Below are 16,616 nucleotides of genomic sequence, written 5' to 3'. Positions count from 1 at the left end.
GAAACATTTGAAACAAATATTTTACAGATTGTTTTTAACTGAGTTACGGCCGATGTAGCATGCATGAATTGTGAGTGTGTGGTGTATGTACATTTAGACTTCATGTTGTTTGTGCGTTCTGAACAAAAATTGGCATTAACATGTTCTGTCCACAGTCAGTTTTTCATAGTCTTTGACTGCTGAGGAGCTAGAATTAGGGAATCACAGAAAGTCCATATGCCTTATGTGGCTTTCTCTGTCAGCCCTTCTCAGTAAAGCAGCATTACTTGTTTCATTCTTCCATTGTATGTGGGTTTTGTTACTGTTGTGAATTTGAAAATGTGAGATAGATGGAAATAAGACCGCTGGAAGAAAAGGTGAATAAAAAAGAGAAGAGAATTAGTTCTAGAATAATCTAGGTTGGCTGTATGTTGATACCGTCTGTGCTTGGTTGGTAAAGGTAGTGGTTTTTGTGTTTGTCTTGTTAAGCTATTTTTAAATACTTTGTGCCAAGAAAATGGGCCTAAGCAATTTTGTGAATTCATTCTCCCAGAACTGTGAGGGAAGGTGTGATTATTCTCTTACAGATGAGGAGACTGAAATTCCAGGTGCTGATGTTGCAGAGCTAGGATCTAGAGTACGCCTGTGGAGCCCTTGTCTTAATCACTTCCAGAGCCACTGAGGCAGGGGAAAAGAAGTTGCAGACAGAGGAGAAGAGTTAGGATTTGATCCAGTAACTTGACCCATTCCTTGAAAGCTAGGATTGGCTGTGAAAGGAGGAGAAACTACTCTAAGGTGACTAGGTTGATGTAAATATAACAGAGAAGGGATTGTACTCCAATTTCCAGGCATCGTTTTGACATTTAGAATGATCAGAGCAGGCCTTTCTCAAGGGAGAAAATTCCAGGAAGTTGTTTACACACAAACTTCTTATATCAAACATTGACTCGTTAACTTCAATTGAGTAAGTATAGTGTATTGTCTATTGCTGTGTGACAGATCACCCGAAAACTTAATGCCTGAAGATGACATTTACTTTGCTAAAGCTCTACAATTTGGGCAGGGCTCAGTAGAGACTGTTCTTTGTTCCATGGAGTGTCAGTGGGGATGGCTTGGGTTTATGGACCATTCAAGACGGCTCGCGCATCATGGCCAGCGAGTTGGTGCTGGCTTCGGCTGAGACCGCTCAGGCTATGGGTTGGGTTTCTCTGTTCTTCTCCATTTACGCTTCTCCACCAGCAGGTTGGCTTTCCTCTTAGTTTCGAGGTGGAGTTCCAAGAATGAGCATCACCTGTTAGAAGAGTGCTTGCTTTATAATTGTTCATTTGAATGAGTGGAAGGATCTCATGCTGATTTCTTGCTCACATTGGCTCACTTGGCAAACTGCTGCTATAAAGTACATGTTTATTCTCAGGGGCCGATAATCCCTGGTTCTGAGAACTACTATTTAGGTTTTTAAAATCTTGATTTAAAGATTTATTTCTTTATCCAGTCACATTTCTGTTTTTAGTAAATTACCCCCAGTTACTACTGGCCTGCAAAAATCATCTGTGAACCAGTCAGTAAACAGAAAAAAATTGTTTTAAGATTTGGAGAACTCCTTTGGGAACTTTTCATTTTTAGCCTCAATTGCAATGAAAATTAACATAATTTCCTGTTCCTGGATCTGAAGATGGTGTAATAATGAATTCACCACCTGCCATTCTTGAGTTGTGAGTTAGTGTCCCTAAAATGTAAGATCTGGATTTTTCTCTTGACTTGAGGCAGAATGCTACATACATTTCATCTGTTTATTATTAAAAAAAAAAAAAAAAAAAAGAGGTTCCTGTACTCCTTAACTTACATTCTAGCGAGGACAGACTGACAGTAAACATAATAAGCAAATACAATGATAGAGTTGTAGTTCCTTTGAGCAAAGGGGGTAAACTATAGTAGAGTGAATGGTTTTACAAGTGTGAGGGTGGTTGTTAGAACTGTAGTTTGAAATAGCGATCATTGTAAAGTAGATACCGCACCAAGGCTTAACAAGAGGGCCAACCGTATAGATAGGTAGGGGAAGAGCATTCCCAGCAGAGGAAACAGCCATGCAAGGGCCCTAGGGTAGAGGTATGCCTTACGTGTTCCGGGAAAAGCAAGGAGGTCAGGGTGGCTGGACTGAAGAGAGCAAGGGGGAGAGTAGTCAGTGATGAGGCCGGAGGGGTAAGATGGATGCATTGAGTGGGGCCTTGGTCACTTTAAGGTTTGGGGCTTTTGCAAATGGGGAGCTATCTGAAGGTTTGAACAGAGAAGTGACTTAATAATTTGACCCAGATTTTAAAACAATTCCTCCTGTTGCTGTGTTGAGAAAGGGCAGAACCTGGCAGGCAAGAAGGCAAGCTGTTTCCCTAAATGCTCTGTGTCATCCTTGGGACACAGAGCACTTTTTGATTTACAAATGCATGTTCACATCTGTCATTTTGCTTAACTCTTTGGAAAAATGAAATATGTGTTATTTTTCCTATTTTACATGTGAGGAATTTCTATTTTACATGTCAGGAATTGCATACAGAGAAGGTCTCCACCAGTGGGGGTCTCAGAGCCACGCCTTGAACCCAGATCTCTTAATGTCAAATTTTGTGCTCTTTCCACCATCCTGCATTAAAACTGGAAAAACTCCATGTTCTTTTCAGCTTCATGTGATTTCAAGTTTTCATGGGTAGTTCTCCACCAGCAGAGCAGCAACAGCATGTGGATTTCTCGAGGAGATGAAAACCAGTAGGATTCTTACCTGCTGAGACGGCTTGAACTTAAAATTGATCTGCTTGTATCATAAGAAAGCAGGTCTGCAAAGGGTAGAATGGATTTGGAAATGTGCTGGTTTTTGTTTAGCTACTTGGTATGAAAATTGGTTATCTGAAAACACTTCTTAACAATTAAGTGGCTTCACAGATAATCTAAAACATTTGTTGGCTTTTAGAATTTTTATAAGTGAAAAAGTGAAGTAACAATTTTAAGAATACTTTTTCCAGACTTTTGGGGAAATTGAAATTATTTGTGTTTTTACCAATCTATGCTTTCAGGCCTGTTGGCCCCTGACATGAGCAAGGTTTATTGGTGTAACGGTTACTTTGTGGCCTAAAACTCTTGTGACTCTTGTGGAATAGCATGTTTCTGATCATGGAGACATGGGGACTTTTATTTTCTTAGTATTTATTAGTTTATTTAAAAATACAGAATATTAAAGCCTCTGCCTTCGGCTCGGGTCATGATCCCAGGGTCCTGGGATCGAGCCCCGCATCGGGCTTTCTGCTCAGCAGGGAGCCTGCTTCCTCCTCTCTCTCTGCCTGTTTCTCTGCCTACTTGTGATCTCCATCTGTCAAATAAATAAAAATACAGAATAGAACGTAATTTAACCTAATCATGAAAAGAGTTTGATTAGACTGTTTTATTAATGTTATGAACTATAAACAGTCATTGCTATTACTACACTAACCCTTCCCATGACTCTGAGCCATCTCTTTGTATTATTAGAAATTTAATTTTTCCAGGGGTGCCTGGGTGGCTCAGTGCATTAAGCCTCTGTGTTCTGTTCAGGTCATGATCCCAGGGTCCTGGAATCAAGCCCCACATTCGGCTCTCTGCTTAGAAGGGAGCCTGCTTCCTCCCTCTCTCTGCCTGCCTCTCTGCCTCTTTATGATCTCTGTCAAATAAATAAATAAAATCTTAAAAAAAGAAAAAAATTTAATTTTTCCAAAATTAACAAAAGCAGTCATTGAATGATGCTAAAATAGTCATGCCAAGAATCTGGAAGTTCACATCCACAGTTCTCTTTTCCTCTTTTGTACATTTGGCTACTGTCAGATTCCTTGATAATATTATGGTGGCACATTGTACCTAAGACAGTCTTGAATTCTGGCAGTGAAATAAAGCTCTTTCATGTATTTCAGATAGTCATAAAAACAAGGGAAACATAATTCTGCAGTTACTCAGATGGTTAAAATTAGTTTCTCTGGGTCATTTCATAGGGTTCAAGCATTTATAGTTTTTTTTTCTTTTGAGCTGAATTGGATAGGTGGTTTGTCTGTAATTTAGCTTAAGAGAAATTTCATTTTAAGACCTTAAAAAAATCTACAAGGAATGGAAGCCAAAGGACAACAACCACCAAAAACAAATAAATGAAAAGCTTTAACAGATTCTTTTCAGAATTTCTTAGTATGTTATCTTTTCAAAATAGATTCTGGGCCAATGAGTAGATAATAAAGGTGAGGCAAACAATGGGTAGGGGTTACTAGAGTAGCTAAGGTTAAAGGTAAATTGCCATTACACTGTGATATTCATTACCTGTATGGGCAGCAGTGAAAAAACAGTGATCACGTAGGAGCCAAACCAGTCAACATCAAAGCTGATTTTCGGCCAGTGCAACTGCTGAGTGACGGTTGTGCAGCTCAGCTCCAGATGGAATCAACTAAGCCAATGGTTAACCTCAGGGCATTTGCTTGGAACAGCCGTAAATTGTGAATTGAAGTGCCTGTCTTCATAGCAATATTAACATCATCAAAAGAATAATGATCAGTAGAAAGGCACTTTCAAACTTCCAAGTATTAATAATGCTGAACACGTTTCCTTTATAAAACGTGCATAAACCATACAGATGTCCACTTTAATTATACCCTTCCACCTGCCGCCCGTCTGGAGCCTCCCGGCCCCATCCTTCTCCCCAGAATGTCCACTTCTGTTGCATTCATTGTGGCAAATGTGTCATTTTTAAGGAATGAGATAGGAAAGATGTGCAAGACAGGATTATTTAAAATGGTGGCTCTCGAACATTTTGAGTGTGTCTCAGTCACTTAGATGGCTTGTTAAAACACAGAGTCATTGGGCACTATTCCTAGTGTTTCTGGATGAGTCTGAATGGGGTGGGGCCTGAGAATTTGCATTTCTAACCAGCTGTCAGGTGATGCTAATGCTGCCGGTCTAGGTACTACAATCAGAGGAAGGTACTTTCTGATCAAGAGAAACTAATGTAGTGTGTTAATTGCTAGTTGATAGTAGGATTCAAGGAAACACAAGTGAAGTTATTCTAGAAGCCATAGCAGCACTTTGGCTTGGCAGTTAACTGTGGGTGATCGAGGGAGCCTCCCTTTTTTAAAGGTCTGTACTCCCTAGCCAGGGCATAGGAAAACAGGGAAACTGTTCTAGTAATCTGCCGTTCGTTTTTCAAGTAGTTAAGGTAACTAGGAGATCATTGTAATTCCAGTTTTTCAAAGAAAGAAGGTAGATTCCCCCATTAGAACAGGGAATTTTAACAATCATAGGGAAGATTCTGATACAGAAAGGGAGAGGATAGGGGGGCCTGGCGGGCTCAATCAGTGGAGCATGTGACTCTTGATCTTGGGAATGTAAGTTTGAGTCCCATGTTGGGAATAGAGATTATTTAAAACATGAAATATTTAAACATAAATAAATAAGAAAAGGACATATCTGAGAGCCAAAATTAAAACAGGAACAAACAGGCTAGTTTTGTTTTTGTTACTTGATTAAATTTCTGGACTTAGTGAAACTGTGGCAGGCAAGGCCATCCCTAATCTAGCTTCCATTATGGTCCTGCTCCCTGTCCTTTCTCCTCTCCCTGAGAGGATCCCTTTCTCTCAGTGTCCACGCTCTACTTGTAGTTCCCTGAGCAAATCGTGCTCTCATACTTGTATGCTTTCCCCACATACTATTCCATCTGTACGGCATGCCTGCCCTCACTCCCTCTTCCTTTTCCACCTATTTATTTATGGCTTTCATTTAAGATAACTTTGTGATCCTTTTACTAGAGATCAGGTGCTTTAGCGGTGGGCTTCCATAGCATTCGGCATTAACCTTTATTGTGATGTTAATCACTCTATTTTCTTTCTTTCTTTTTTTTAAAAAAGGTTTTATTTATTTATTTGACAGAAAGACACAGTGAGAGAGGGAACACAAGCAGAGGGAGTAGGGTAGGAAGAAGCAGGCTTCCAGCGGAGCAGGGAGCCCAATGCCCGGCTTGATCCCAGGACCCTGGGATCATGACCTGACCGAAGGCAGATGCTTAACGACTGAGCTACCCAGGCTCCACTGCTCTGTTATCTTTTATTTGTATCAATACACTCCCCCATACACTGTAATTTGATTTTTACCTTTTTCAGAATCTTTTTTCAAAATGCTTTTAATTAATTATTATTATTATTATTATTATTATTATTATTATTATTATTTTTAAAGAGGGAGAGGGAATGGAGGAATCTCAAGGAGGCTCTACACTTTGGGGCTTGATCCCACAGCCCTGAGATCATGACCTGAGCCAAAATCAAGAGTCAGATGCTCAGTGGACTGAGCCACCCAAGTGTCCCTACCTCCTATTATCTTTGAGTCCTTAGCATTGTATAGGGTTCCTGGAACACAATAGGCCATAGTACATGTTGAATAAAGGGATAATCAATCATTCTGAGAAATGTCAACATAATGCGGTTCCAATGGAGTTTCAATCTTAGGTTCAAGTCTCTGCTTCTTTAGCTACTTAGAGCAAGTTTGTTTAAACTCTTTGAGCCTCAACTTGTACTAAGTCTTCATTCCCTAATATAGTAGGTGCTCAAATGGCCGCTGCTGTTTTACTGTATTTGCATCTTGGAAGACAGTTTAACAGTTGTGCGGTATCCTTACGGTTATGATGGGGAATTTTGGACTATGTGCTATAATTAATTCAGAAGTGGTGAAACTAAAACATTTTTTATAAGGTTTTCACTAGGGACATGCTCCATGGCTCGATTTCTTTGTTCTGAGCGTTTCAGTATTTTAGTAACAGCTCAGTTGTGGATGTTGGTGGCATGCTGACCCTTGCTTACAAGGAGAATTTCTTTGGCTAATTAGGATCCTGGAGTTTCTTGACTGATTGGTAGACAAGGTGATAATTTTAAAGGAATTGATGTAAATTATTCAGCTGGGATCAAAAAGCTCAATGATATGAATTCAGAATTGGAAGTGGGAGAGGAAGGAGAAAGAAGGTAATGGTTCCGAATCAGTATGTGAGGAGAGTAGGGATTTGGGTTAAACCAGACTCAGGAGAAGCAACATGTGGTGTGACTGCCAACAAAGCCTTTGTGATACTCGACTGCCTCAGAGGGAGAAGCGTATCTCGAACACGAGAAGGAATGAATCTGTTCCATCCTGGCTGGTCATGCCCCCTGAGAAGTACTATAGCCCATTCTGGACACCACTTCTGAGAGGCATAGTGATAGGAGAGAGGCCAGATAAGACTGAAGACAGAGTGCTTCAAAGAAGAACATGTGTGGAAAAAAACATAGCCTGGAGAAAGCAAGCCGGCGCGGCGGGGTGGGGGTGGGAGGCGTAGATGTCTTCGGACACTGAAGGAGGCTTGTTTAGGCTTCTGAGCAGCCACAAAGCCCAGAACTAGAACCAAAGTGTGGAAGTTACAAAGAAGCACATTTCTAGTTACAACCAGGGGAAACACTTTTCACAATCAGGATGATGGAGCCCCTCTTCATCATTGGAGGGGTTGAGGGAGTACTTGGATGAACAGGAATGTGTCGCTAATACAGTGTAGCTGTTGAATTAACAGAGATTCTGTTGCTAATACAGTGTAGCTGTTGAATTAATGGAGATTCTGTAAAGAAAGTTCTTCACTTTATTTTGTTTACAGTGTACATTCCTAAATCGAATGTTTGATACCACACTTGAAAGATTTAAGAGTAAAATCTTCAGAGAAGTAAGTTGCATAAAGAAAAAATTCTGCAGTTATCAATCACACACTCCGTTTGTCTTCCCTACAAAGTTATTGCTTCTCTCCTATTTTCGTAAATACTCACCAAGTTAAGTTTTCCAGAGTTTGGTTAGACTCCACTACGCCTTTTCCCTTATTGCAGCGGGGTTCCTGTTGTTTGGGCACATTCAGGCAAACATTGTGCCTGAAAGACAGAATTGTGACAGTGTATCCTCAGTTGTAGTAAAGTTAGATGTTCCACAGGGCTGGTAATTTGGTGGCACACCTTTGAAGGGTTTACAGGATGTCTGAAGTGCTATAGCATACTGTGTGTGGACCTCCGGACAGCAGTGATTCTGCGGGGAAAGAACCGAGGAAAATGGGAAATAAACTAAGAGATCAGAAGATGATTCTAGAAAGATGTACCTGCTTCCTGTTTCCCTCAACACTGCTTTCCTCAGATGTGGAGACAAACTGCCCTACCCCGAGAACTCCTTCCCTTATAACCACTTTCATTAGCGCTTCTTTCTTCTACCTCTTTGTCCTTCTCAGCGGAACCTGGCATCCCTAATATGTTTCCCTTTGCGTTTAATTTCAGGATTAGAACTAATGTAAATTGTGTGTGAGGCATTGCAAAATAAAGCATACACACACAGAATGTCATTGGTGAGCCAAATCTCTAAGCCCATGATTAGCAGGTTAAAAGTGTTAAATGACTGTACAGTATTGGCTTTACGTGTGTGTGTATGTGTTTTTGTTTGCCGCAAATACTTGGGCCCACCGTGAGGACATGCATTGACAATTGAAAGTATGGGGGAAAATGGGGAGAAAGAAGGAAATAGGGAACTTTACATGTAAATAAAAATAGAAGTATTTTTTTATAATAATTTTTTGGGTGGCCCAGTCAGTTAAGCATCGACTTAATTTCGGCTCAAGTCATGATTTCAAGGTCAAGATGGAACCCCACATTGGGCTCTGTACTCAGTGGGGAGTCTGCTTAAGATTTTCTCTATCCCTCTTCCCCAGCTTCTACTCATGTGTGCGCTCTTGCTCTCTCCCCCAAATAAATAAATAAATAAATAAATAAATAAATAAATCTGTGAAAAATATTATTTTTTGTTACCTGTATTTGATCTCCTGCCTTTGGATATTGTGAAGGGCTAATGCCTTTGGCTGTCCATAAGGAGAAGAGCTCCAATTTCATTTGAAGTGTTCCCTCATTGAAACAGCTTGCAGCATTCAGGAGGACTTCTTATTTCAATTATTATCTGAATTTAAAATTGTTAAATGTATGTTGTACTTCTTTCTATTTTATATATGTATATAACATAATGAAAATAGTTTTTATTTTATTTTGAAAATTTTTTATTTTTTTAGATTATTTATTTATTTGATAGGGATCACAAGTAGGCAGAGAGGCAGGCAGAGAGAGAAGAAGGGAAGCAGGCTCCCTGCTGAGCAGAGAGCCTGATGTGGGGCTCAATCCCAGTACCTGGGATCATGACCCAAGCTGAAGGCGGAGGCTTTAACCCACTGAGTCACCCAGGCGCCCCTAAAAGAGTTTTTAAAGCATATAGAATATTGATGTTGCTTAAGCGGTTTATTTTTTTAAGATTTTATTTAGTTATTAGAGAGAGAGAGAGAGAGTGAGAGCGTGCACACATAAGAGCAGGGATGAGGTCCAAGAGAGAAGGAGAGAAGGAGAAGCAGACTCCTCGCTGAGCATGGAACCTGATGCGGGTCTCTGTTCAAGGACCCTGAGATCATGAGCTAAGCCAAAGGCAGATGCTAAACTGTCTGAGCCCCCCACGCACTCGTGTTGAAGCAGTTTAAAAATGAGGTACTTTTAGGCGTAACGAAAATTATTCTCAAAATTGTTTATCATGTGTATAGGATGCCAGGTGGGGGATGTGACCATAGCCATGTGCTATTTTGTTTTCTGTGCCTGGTGTTCGTATGTGTGCATGAACCTATGAAGGAATTTGGGTTTGCTTTAGAGCTAATGTAGTATGTATACATCTGTCAAACTGTTATTTCAATTATTGTTTCACTTTTAAAAATTTTCAGCATGTTGGAACAGGATTCCAGGAGAAAAAATCCTAGTGTGAACCCTGCAAATCAAAGGAGGCATCTTCTAGAATTTTCTGCTAAAGAGGTGGAAGACACATCAGATGGTATCATCCAGAAAAGTAACTACAGGTTAGAGGACAGCATGTCTCTGTTAAAATGATTTAATGAAACTGCCATGGGGAATCATATAGTGTAACTTTACATCTAAATCATTTATGCATAGTTTAATTTGTAGAACAAACAAGTTATTGAGGCCCTTAGTAAATTTTACTGTTAAGGTCAGTTTTAAGAATAAATTTGCTTTTTGAAACCTTTCCCAATTTTGGAATTCTTACGGAGGTGTGACCTTAAAAATCTCCGTTTGTGTTCTAAGATACCTATGGAAGTAAATACAATATATATACATTGTATTATACATAATGTTTTTAATACAGTTTTTAAAAATCTGCCATATGGTTACACTTATGGTACATGTGATAGTATCTTCTTGTGAGGACAGTGATCTGGTGGAGTGATACGGGTGAGCCTGTGTGCGGTCAGTCATCTGATCAGATCGTTTATACTTACTGTGATTTTTGTCGGATCTTCCTCTTGATACAGTTTATCATTCTGGTAAATTTCTCTATAGCTTGTCAATAGTAACAGACTTAAAATTTTTTTAAAAGACAAGGTCTGTATTATGTCAACTAGAAGCAGGCTACAATGGACATTTTCAGAGCTGTATACTTTTTGATAAACATTTCCTTGTGTTATTTGGAATTTTTATTAGAACCAAGTGGAGTGAAGTCCTTGACTAACAAAGCAAAGGAAGGTCACAGTGTGGTAACGATTGCACAGTATAATGCTTGAGAATCATTAAAGATTTGTTTACTTGTGACTCAGTAAAGTTCTACAGGCCAAGGGCCATAGTGGAATCTTTTTTTAAAACTTTTACTGTGACAGCCATATCACTGAATGAAATTACTACTGTAGTCCTATGGGCTTGTCTCCTTTTAGGCTTCCTGGAATAAAATGCTAGTATTCATTATCTTAGGAATCTGCAGTGTGTCAAGTGTTAAGCGTGGCGGAGGCTCCAGAGAATTAAATGGCAGTGAGTGTAACTGACGCGGTGTGCGGGGTGATGGATGCCGTAACGATGGGAAATATTAGATAACATTTCTTGCTTCTTTTTTAACATGCCCAAATTAGCCATACTTCTGAAATACTGATCTTAGTGCTCACTTAACGGTGTCTTTGAATATTGCTAGAGTTTAATAGTATCTCATTTTATTGCGTAATTTGTCCAAGTTTACCCTACATGTTCTGCATGTAGTTTTGAGTTGTGTTTTCCACATGTGAACCATCAGAACATACGTTTTAAACTTGATAGCCTTTGGATTTACGAGCATTGAGACATGCCACGTGCCTTTTAGGTACCTATTGCTGGTTGGTTGTTAAACAAGTAGAACTAGTTATTGATTATGTACTTGAAATTACAGTTCAGGTAACCTTTACAGGAATACTACTTACTTTGAGCTAACCTCAGTAAATAGCGGCCTTCACCTGTTTGCGTGTGGTGGAGTAAAGTAACATGGGAAGCATAGTGCTCTGGTCATCCTAGTTCAGCCTAGATGTTTGAATGACCTTCAGGCTGTAATTTCTCAGCTTTCAAAGTAGTATATGAAAGATAAGCCATTCGCTGTTCCCCACCCCAGAGTCTGGGTTACTGGTATTAGTAAAAAAAAAAAAAAAAAAAAAAAAAAAAAGGAAAAGATTATGAATTCTTGACTGCATACAAATATCTTGAAATATCTAAGATTATTATTGAGGAGCTTGGGGATGCAAGTAGGTATCAGTCCATCAACTCGATATTCTTGATTTTATCATTATAAATACTAAATAAAAGATACCCAAGAATGTTTGTGCAACATTTGAAAGCAGCAGATACAAATGTGTTTTGAACTGCATTTTAATTGGTTTATTTATATGCAGCCATGACACTATATATTTTTTAATATATTTTATTTTATTTTATTTTATTTTTCAGTGTTCCAAGATTAGTTGTTTACGCACCATACCCAATGCTCCATGCAATACGTGCCCTCCTTAATACCCACCACTAGGCTCCCCCATTCCCGCACTCCACCCTCCAAAACCCTGTTTGTTTCTCAGAGTCCACAGTCTCTCATGCTTCGTCTTCCCCTCCAGTTTCCCTCAATTCACTTTTCCTTTCCTTCTCCTAATGTTCTCCATGTTATTCCTTATGCTCCACAAGTAAGTGAAACCATATGATAATTGACTCTCTCTGCTTGACTTATTTCACTCAGCATAATCTCCTCCAGTCCCATCCATGTTGCTACAAAAGTTGGGTATTCATCCTTTCTGATGGAGGCATCATACTCCATAGTGTATATGGACCACATCTTCATTATCCATTGGTCTGCTAAAGGGCATCTTGGCTTTTTCCACAGTTTGGTGATTGTGGCCATTGCTGCTGTGAACACTGGGGTACAGATGGCCCTTCTTTTCACTACATCTGTATCTTTGGGCTAAATACCCAGTAGATGACACTGTATTTTTCAATGCAGCTTACTTATATTGTGTTTCATTTTTTAGGAGAATTATGAGAACTGGTTCAAATTAAAAAGGAGTAGATTGTAACCCCATAGTTTATAACATTGCATTCTCTTAGCATATAGTATAGTAATTAATTGCATCTATGTTTTCAGTTTTAGAAATGTGTGGTTTATAATAAGATGAGCACTTAATTTGTCCAACCAAACTGGGACACTTTTAAGAATGAAAGGGAGTGCTAAGTAATAATTACATCAGGACCTCAGGTGTAAATTCGAGACTGTCTTGGATAAATGGGAAGGGATGGTCACCCTACATAGAAGGCATCAGCCAGAATGGAATCCCTGGAATAGGGATTAACTCTTCCTAGTTCTGTCCTTTACTTAAGGATTTATTTGCTGAAATGGTGTCTATCGATGTGGAATAGCTTGCAAGCAGCCTAGAACCCGACCGCATCAGGAGTAGTGTGGACATGATTGTCTCCAGATTGCATGTTGGCTTAGAGTCTCCCTTTTCTTTTCCCTTCAGCTCCACCCAGTTCTTTTCCTGGTATTTCTTCTATCAGATTTTTATTTTTTTCCCAAAGAATATCTTGGCTGATCAAACAAAGCATGTTAGCACAGATGTGCAGAAGTCATTACACTAGGGTTTATCACATGGAAATAAAATTATAGATCAAAAATATATCTTCAAAAGTAATTTTAGACTTGTCTGAATGATAGGAGCATTTGTATTTTTTGAAAGTATGAAGACCTGATTTTTTAAACTAAGGCACATGTGACAGGTCTTTGTTCTTTTTTTAAGTGTAGCAAACAGCCTCCCCTACTAGGCACATTCATCCAGTACAAGGGAGAGGTTTTTCCTTCTCCCTCAATGCTTAATTTTAGGGCAGTGTGTGTGTGCAGTTACTATGTGTGCACCATCATTTCTGTGTTATTCCAAACAGTTTAACTCTCAGAGGCAGAGGAGAGGACTGGAGAATGTTCTGGTGCAACTTGAAGGGAAGAATGATGTGTGTATCCTCAGCTGTTGCTTTTTTTCCATGGTGTGTGGCATACAGAGAAGTCTGTAACTTTTCTCTTGAAGTTAGTTTTCTAGTCGGCCAAAATTATTTTTGTCACGGAGGCCAGTTATTTCAGTGTTGCCAAATTCAGGGGAAACTTCTGTCTTCGTCTTAATCTTTCCTCCGCATCTGGCCGTGTGGATCCCTCCTTTCTTGAAACATTCTCCCTTTCGTTGCTACATTTTTCAGTTTCCATCTTTTTCACCGGCCTCTGTCTCAGTCATCTTTCTGGGCTCCTCCTTCATCCAAATCTCATCGTCCGGAATTGTGGATTTTAGTTTTCTTCCTGCTTCTGTGACTCATCCGTAATCTAGTGCACAGTCCCAGTCTCTGTGTCCTGACAACTCCTGAATTTATATTTCTCCATCTCCAGACTGCTTGTCCCAGTAGTTTCCTTGATGTCTTTCTTTTTTTTTCAATTTCTTTCTTTATTTATTTAGTCTTTCTCTTTTTTTGACCATTTCAAACTTAACACACGCGTGGCCGAACTCTCAGTGCCTCTCTGCATTCATCTTCCAGCCGCTTCTCCACAGCAGTCTTCCTCGTTCTGTCGCTTGGCCAGAGACCCTGATTCCTCCCTTTCAACAAGCGCCACTGATACGCTTCCCCAAAAGTATCTTGCGCTGGTTCACCGCTCTCCGTCTGCACTGCCAGCACCTTAGTCCTGCTAGCTTCAGCTCTTGCCTGGCTTCCAGCTCTCTCCTCACTGGTCTCCGAGCTTCCCCTGTGGCCTCCATTGAATCCATTTTTGGTACAATGGCAGGGGCAAGGATGCACTGAAATACATCACTTCCCTCCTTAAGTAATACCTTATAATCTGGTCTCCCCCACCCCTTTTTTAAAATATTTTATTTCTTCATTTGAGAGAGAGAGAGGCCAAGAGGTTGAGTAGGCAGAGGGCCAGAGGGAGTGGGAGAGGGCAAGCAGACCTCCCCGCTGAGCAGGGAGCTGACACGGAGCTCCTTCCCCGGACCCTGAGGTCATGACCTGAGCCGAAGTCAGATGCTTAACTGACCGAGCCACCCAGGCACCCCCTGGTCTCTGTCTTTCTAACCTTGTTGTCTTGTGTTTCCCTCACTTGCTCACAACTCTTCAGCGGGTGAGAGGTCTTCTTTAAGTTCCTGAAGGCCCCCTTCTCCTGATGTGTCTGTCTAGATCACTCTCTCCCCAGCTGCTGTGGTACCGGCTGCTTCCCATCCTTTAGGCCATCTCAGACCATTTCCTCCAAAGGAGAGGCTGGCATTGGTTTTCTATTTCTAGTTAGATTCTTTCTTAATTTGGATTTATTTTATGTATTTGTTCTCTTCTATTTGGTGCATCTCCGCCGTTAAGGTCTCTGAGGATAGGGACTCATTTTGCTTGCTCCCCGTTGGACTCCTAGTGCAGGGCCTGGCACATAGTTGGTATTCAGTAAATACTAGTTCAGTGAATTAATGAAAAGTGTGAATCTAGCCATGTCTGATTTTGTGTTTACATTTTTTCTTTTTGGGTGTTAGTTAAATATCTAATCTTCTAAATCTAGAGCATTGAATATAAAGAAATTCAAGACAGATCTAAGATGTGTTAGTGAGAAAGGTTACAATAGCAGCAGAAGAGAAGAAACAGTGCTGATGCCCCCCAGTCAGCTTCTGACTTTCAGCCTGGATTTTGCTCCCTCCATCACATCACGGATAATGAATTCAGTGTGACGGTTAGGAAAGTATATTTTTCAAAGCTAATGGAGTCCCTGACTGGTTAATGTTACTTTGGTGTTTTATTAGTGACTTGGATTCTTCCCTGATTCTAAAATTTATATTCAACTTTTCAGCACTCACTTCTTTCCCACCAAGTGTTTTATGCTCTTCCTTTCCCCCACGACACACATTTTTAAGGAGACTTGAGTTTTGTTATCACAGAATGGTGAATGACCACAAAACTTTAGTCTGTTCACCCAATACTAGCTTTCCTGTCAGTCAGCGGGTCCTTCCCCCACGTCCCTTCCTGTGTCACCTCTGTTCCAGCAGCACTATGTATGCCTCAAGTTCATGGAAGCCTTGGACCTTGTGTTATCGTCGTTTCCTTAGTTGTTGGCTCATAGTCGTTGCTCAATAAATGGTGTCTGGATAAATGTGAGTTACCATGGCAATCTGCAGAACATTGGAAAGTGACATTTGTGCCACATGGTCTACACTTCCCTCCTTTTCTGTTGCATTTGCTTCCATCTTGTACTATATCCTATTTACTATATTTTTATTTCCATGAAAAGTTAATACTAGTAATGACTTTCTTATAGAAAACTACTTAGGAATTTAAGACACAAGGTTTTGTGCATATGTTTTTCAGATACGATCATTCTGTTTCAAATGACAAGGCCCTCATGGTCCTAAGTGAAGAACCACTGCTCTATATCCCTCCGCCTCCTTGTCAGCCCCTGATTAACACCACAGAATCTCTCAGGTGAGTGTTGTAGATCGTCACACAAATATCTGAGTGGGTTCCCGGGCTTAGCTTTGGAACATAGAAAACTGTTCAGATTAGTTAAGTGACTGGGAGAAGCTCTGATTGTGTGTTGGACGATCATAGGCTTCTCAGTTGTTGTCCAGTTTCCCCAGCAACCTGATAAAGATGGCGATAGACTATGCCGCGTGGTAGTGTTTGGTTGCTACTTAAATATGCCTTATTTGAAAACTACAGAATGATATACTTATAGGATGTTAGACTTGAGAAGCGGTAACATTCATAGGAGAAGGGGCCTTTTTCATCAACTTAGGAAGACAACAATTTGAAGAGGATGATTCTGGAGATATTTTCCCATTAGGGCTCACCTTACCATTCCTTATCTCCTTCACCCTTGAATATTTTCCTTTGATTTTGGATTCTTTTCTTGAACTTCAAAAATTGCTTCCATTTTTTTAAGTCATGATCAGCTCTAGTTAAGTAAACATTGTCTAACATCTTCACAGCTGCTGTAAAAAGTAAGCACAATAAATGGAACCTACATTTGAACTAGTCCTTTTTTATTTGCCGTGTTGGGAGTTTTGGTGGCAGTTTTGCTTTATAGTGCATTGAAATTTCTTTCTTTCTTTTTTTTTTTCCATGAGCAATTGAGTTCATTCTTTTCCTTCTCCCCAAAATAGTACGATTTTCAAAGGCTTTAATGCATCCATTTCCTGGTAGGATCCTACAGTTTACTGAATGCTCTTTAGTGTCTCCAGGGTTGTGCGTATGTAGCCCAAGAGCTACAGGAAGTAC

At 40.1% G+C, this 16,616-nt stretch overlaps 1 protein-coding gene across 4 annotated transcripts in view; it reads left to right on the top strand.

Annotated features, from left to right (window-relative positions):
* Positions 1-16,616, top strand: part of ATF6 (activating transcription factor 6) — a 209,569-nt gene that overhangs the window by 64,910 nt on the left and 128,043 nt on the right. For 3 of the 4 annotated variants that reach the window (XM_082704208.1, XM_082704205.1, XM_082704207.1), the window contains 2 exons: positions 9,767-9,898; positions 15,708-15,821. In XM_082704208.1, coding sequence (XP_082560334.1) covers positions 9,767-9,898; positions 15,708-15,821 — 246 coding nt within the window. The remainder of the gene's footprint in view (positions 1-9,766; positions 9,899-15,707; positions 15,822-16,616) is intronic. The other variant, XM_082704206.1, reaches the window with a different exon arrangement.

Source organism: Mustela nivalis (assembly GCF_964662115.1).
Source record: "Mustela nivalis genome assembly, chromosome: 16".
NCBI classification, from domain to species: Eukaryota; Metazoa; Chordata; class Mammalia; order Carnivora; family Mustelidae; genus Mustela; species Mustela nivalis.
Note: the sequence above shows the minus strand (reverse complement) of the source record. Positions and strands in the feature narration are given on the sequence as shown.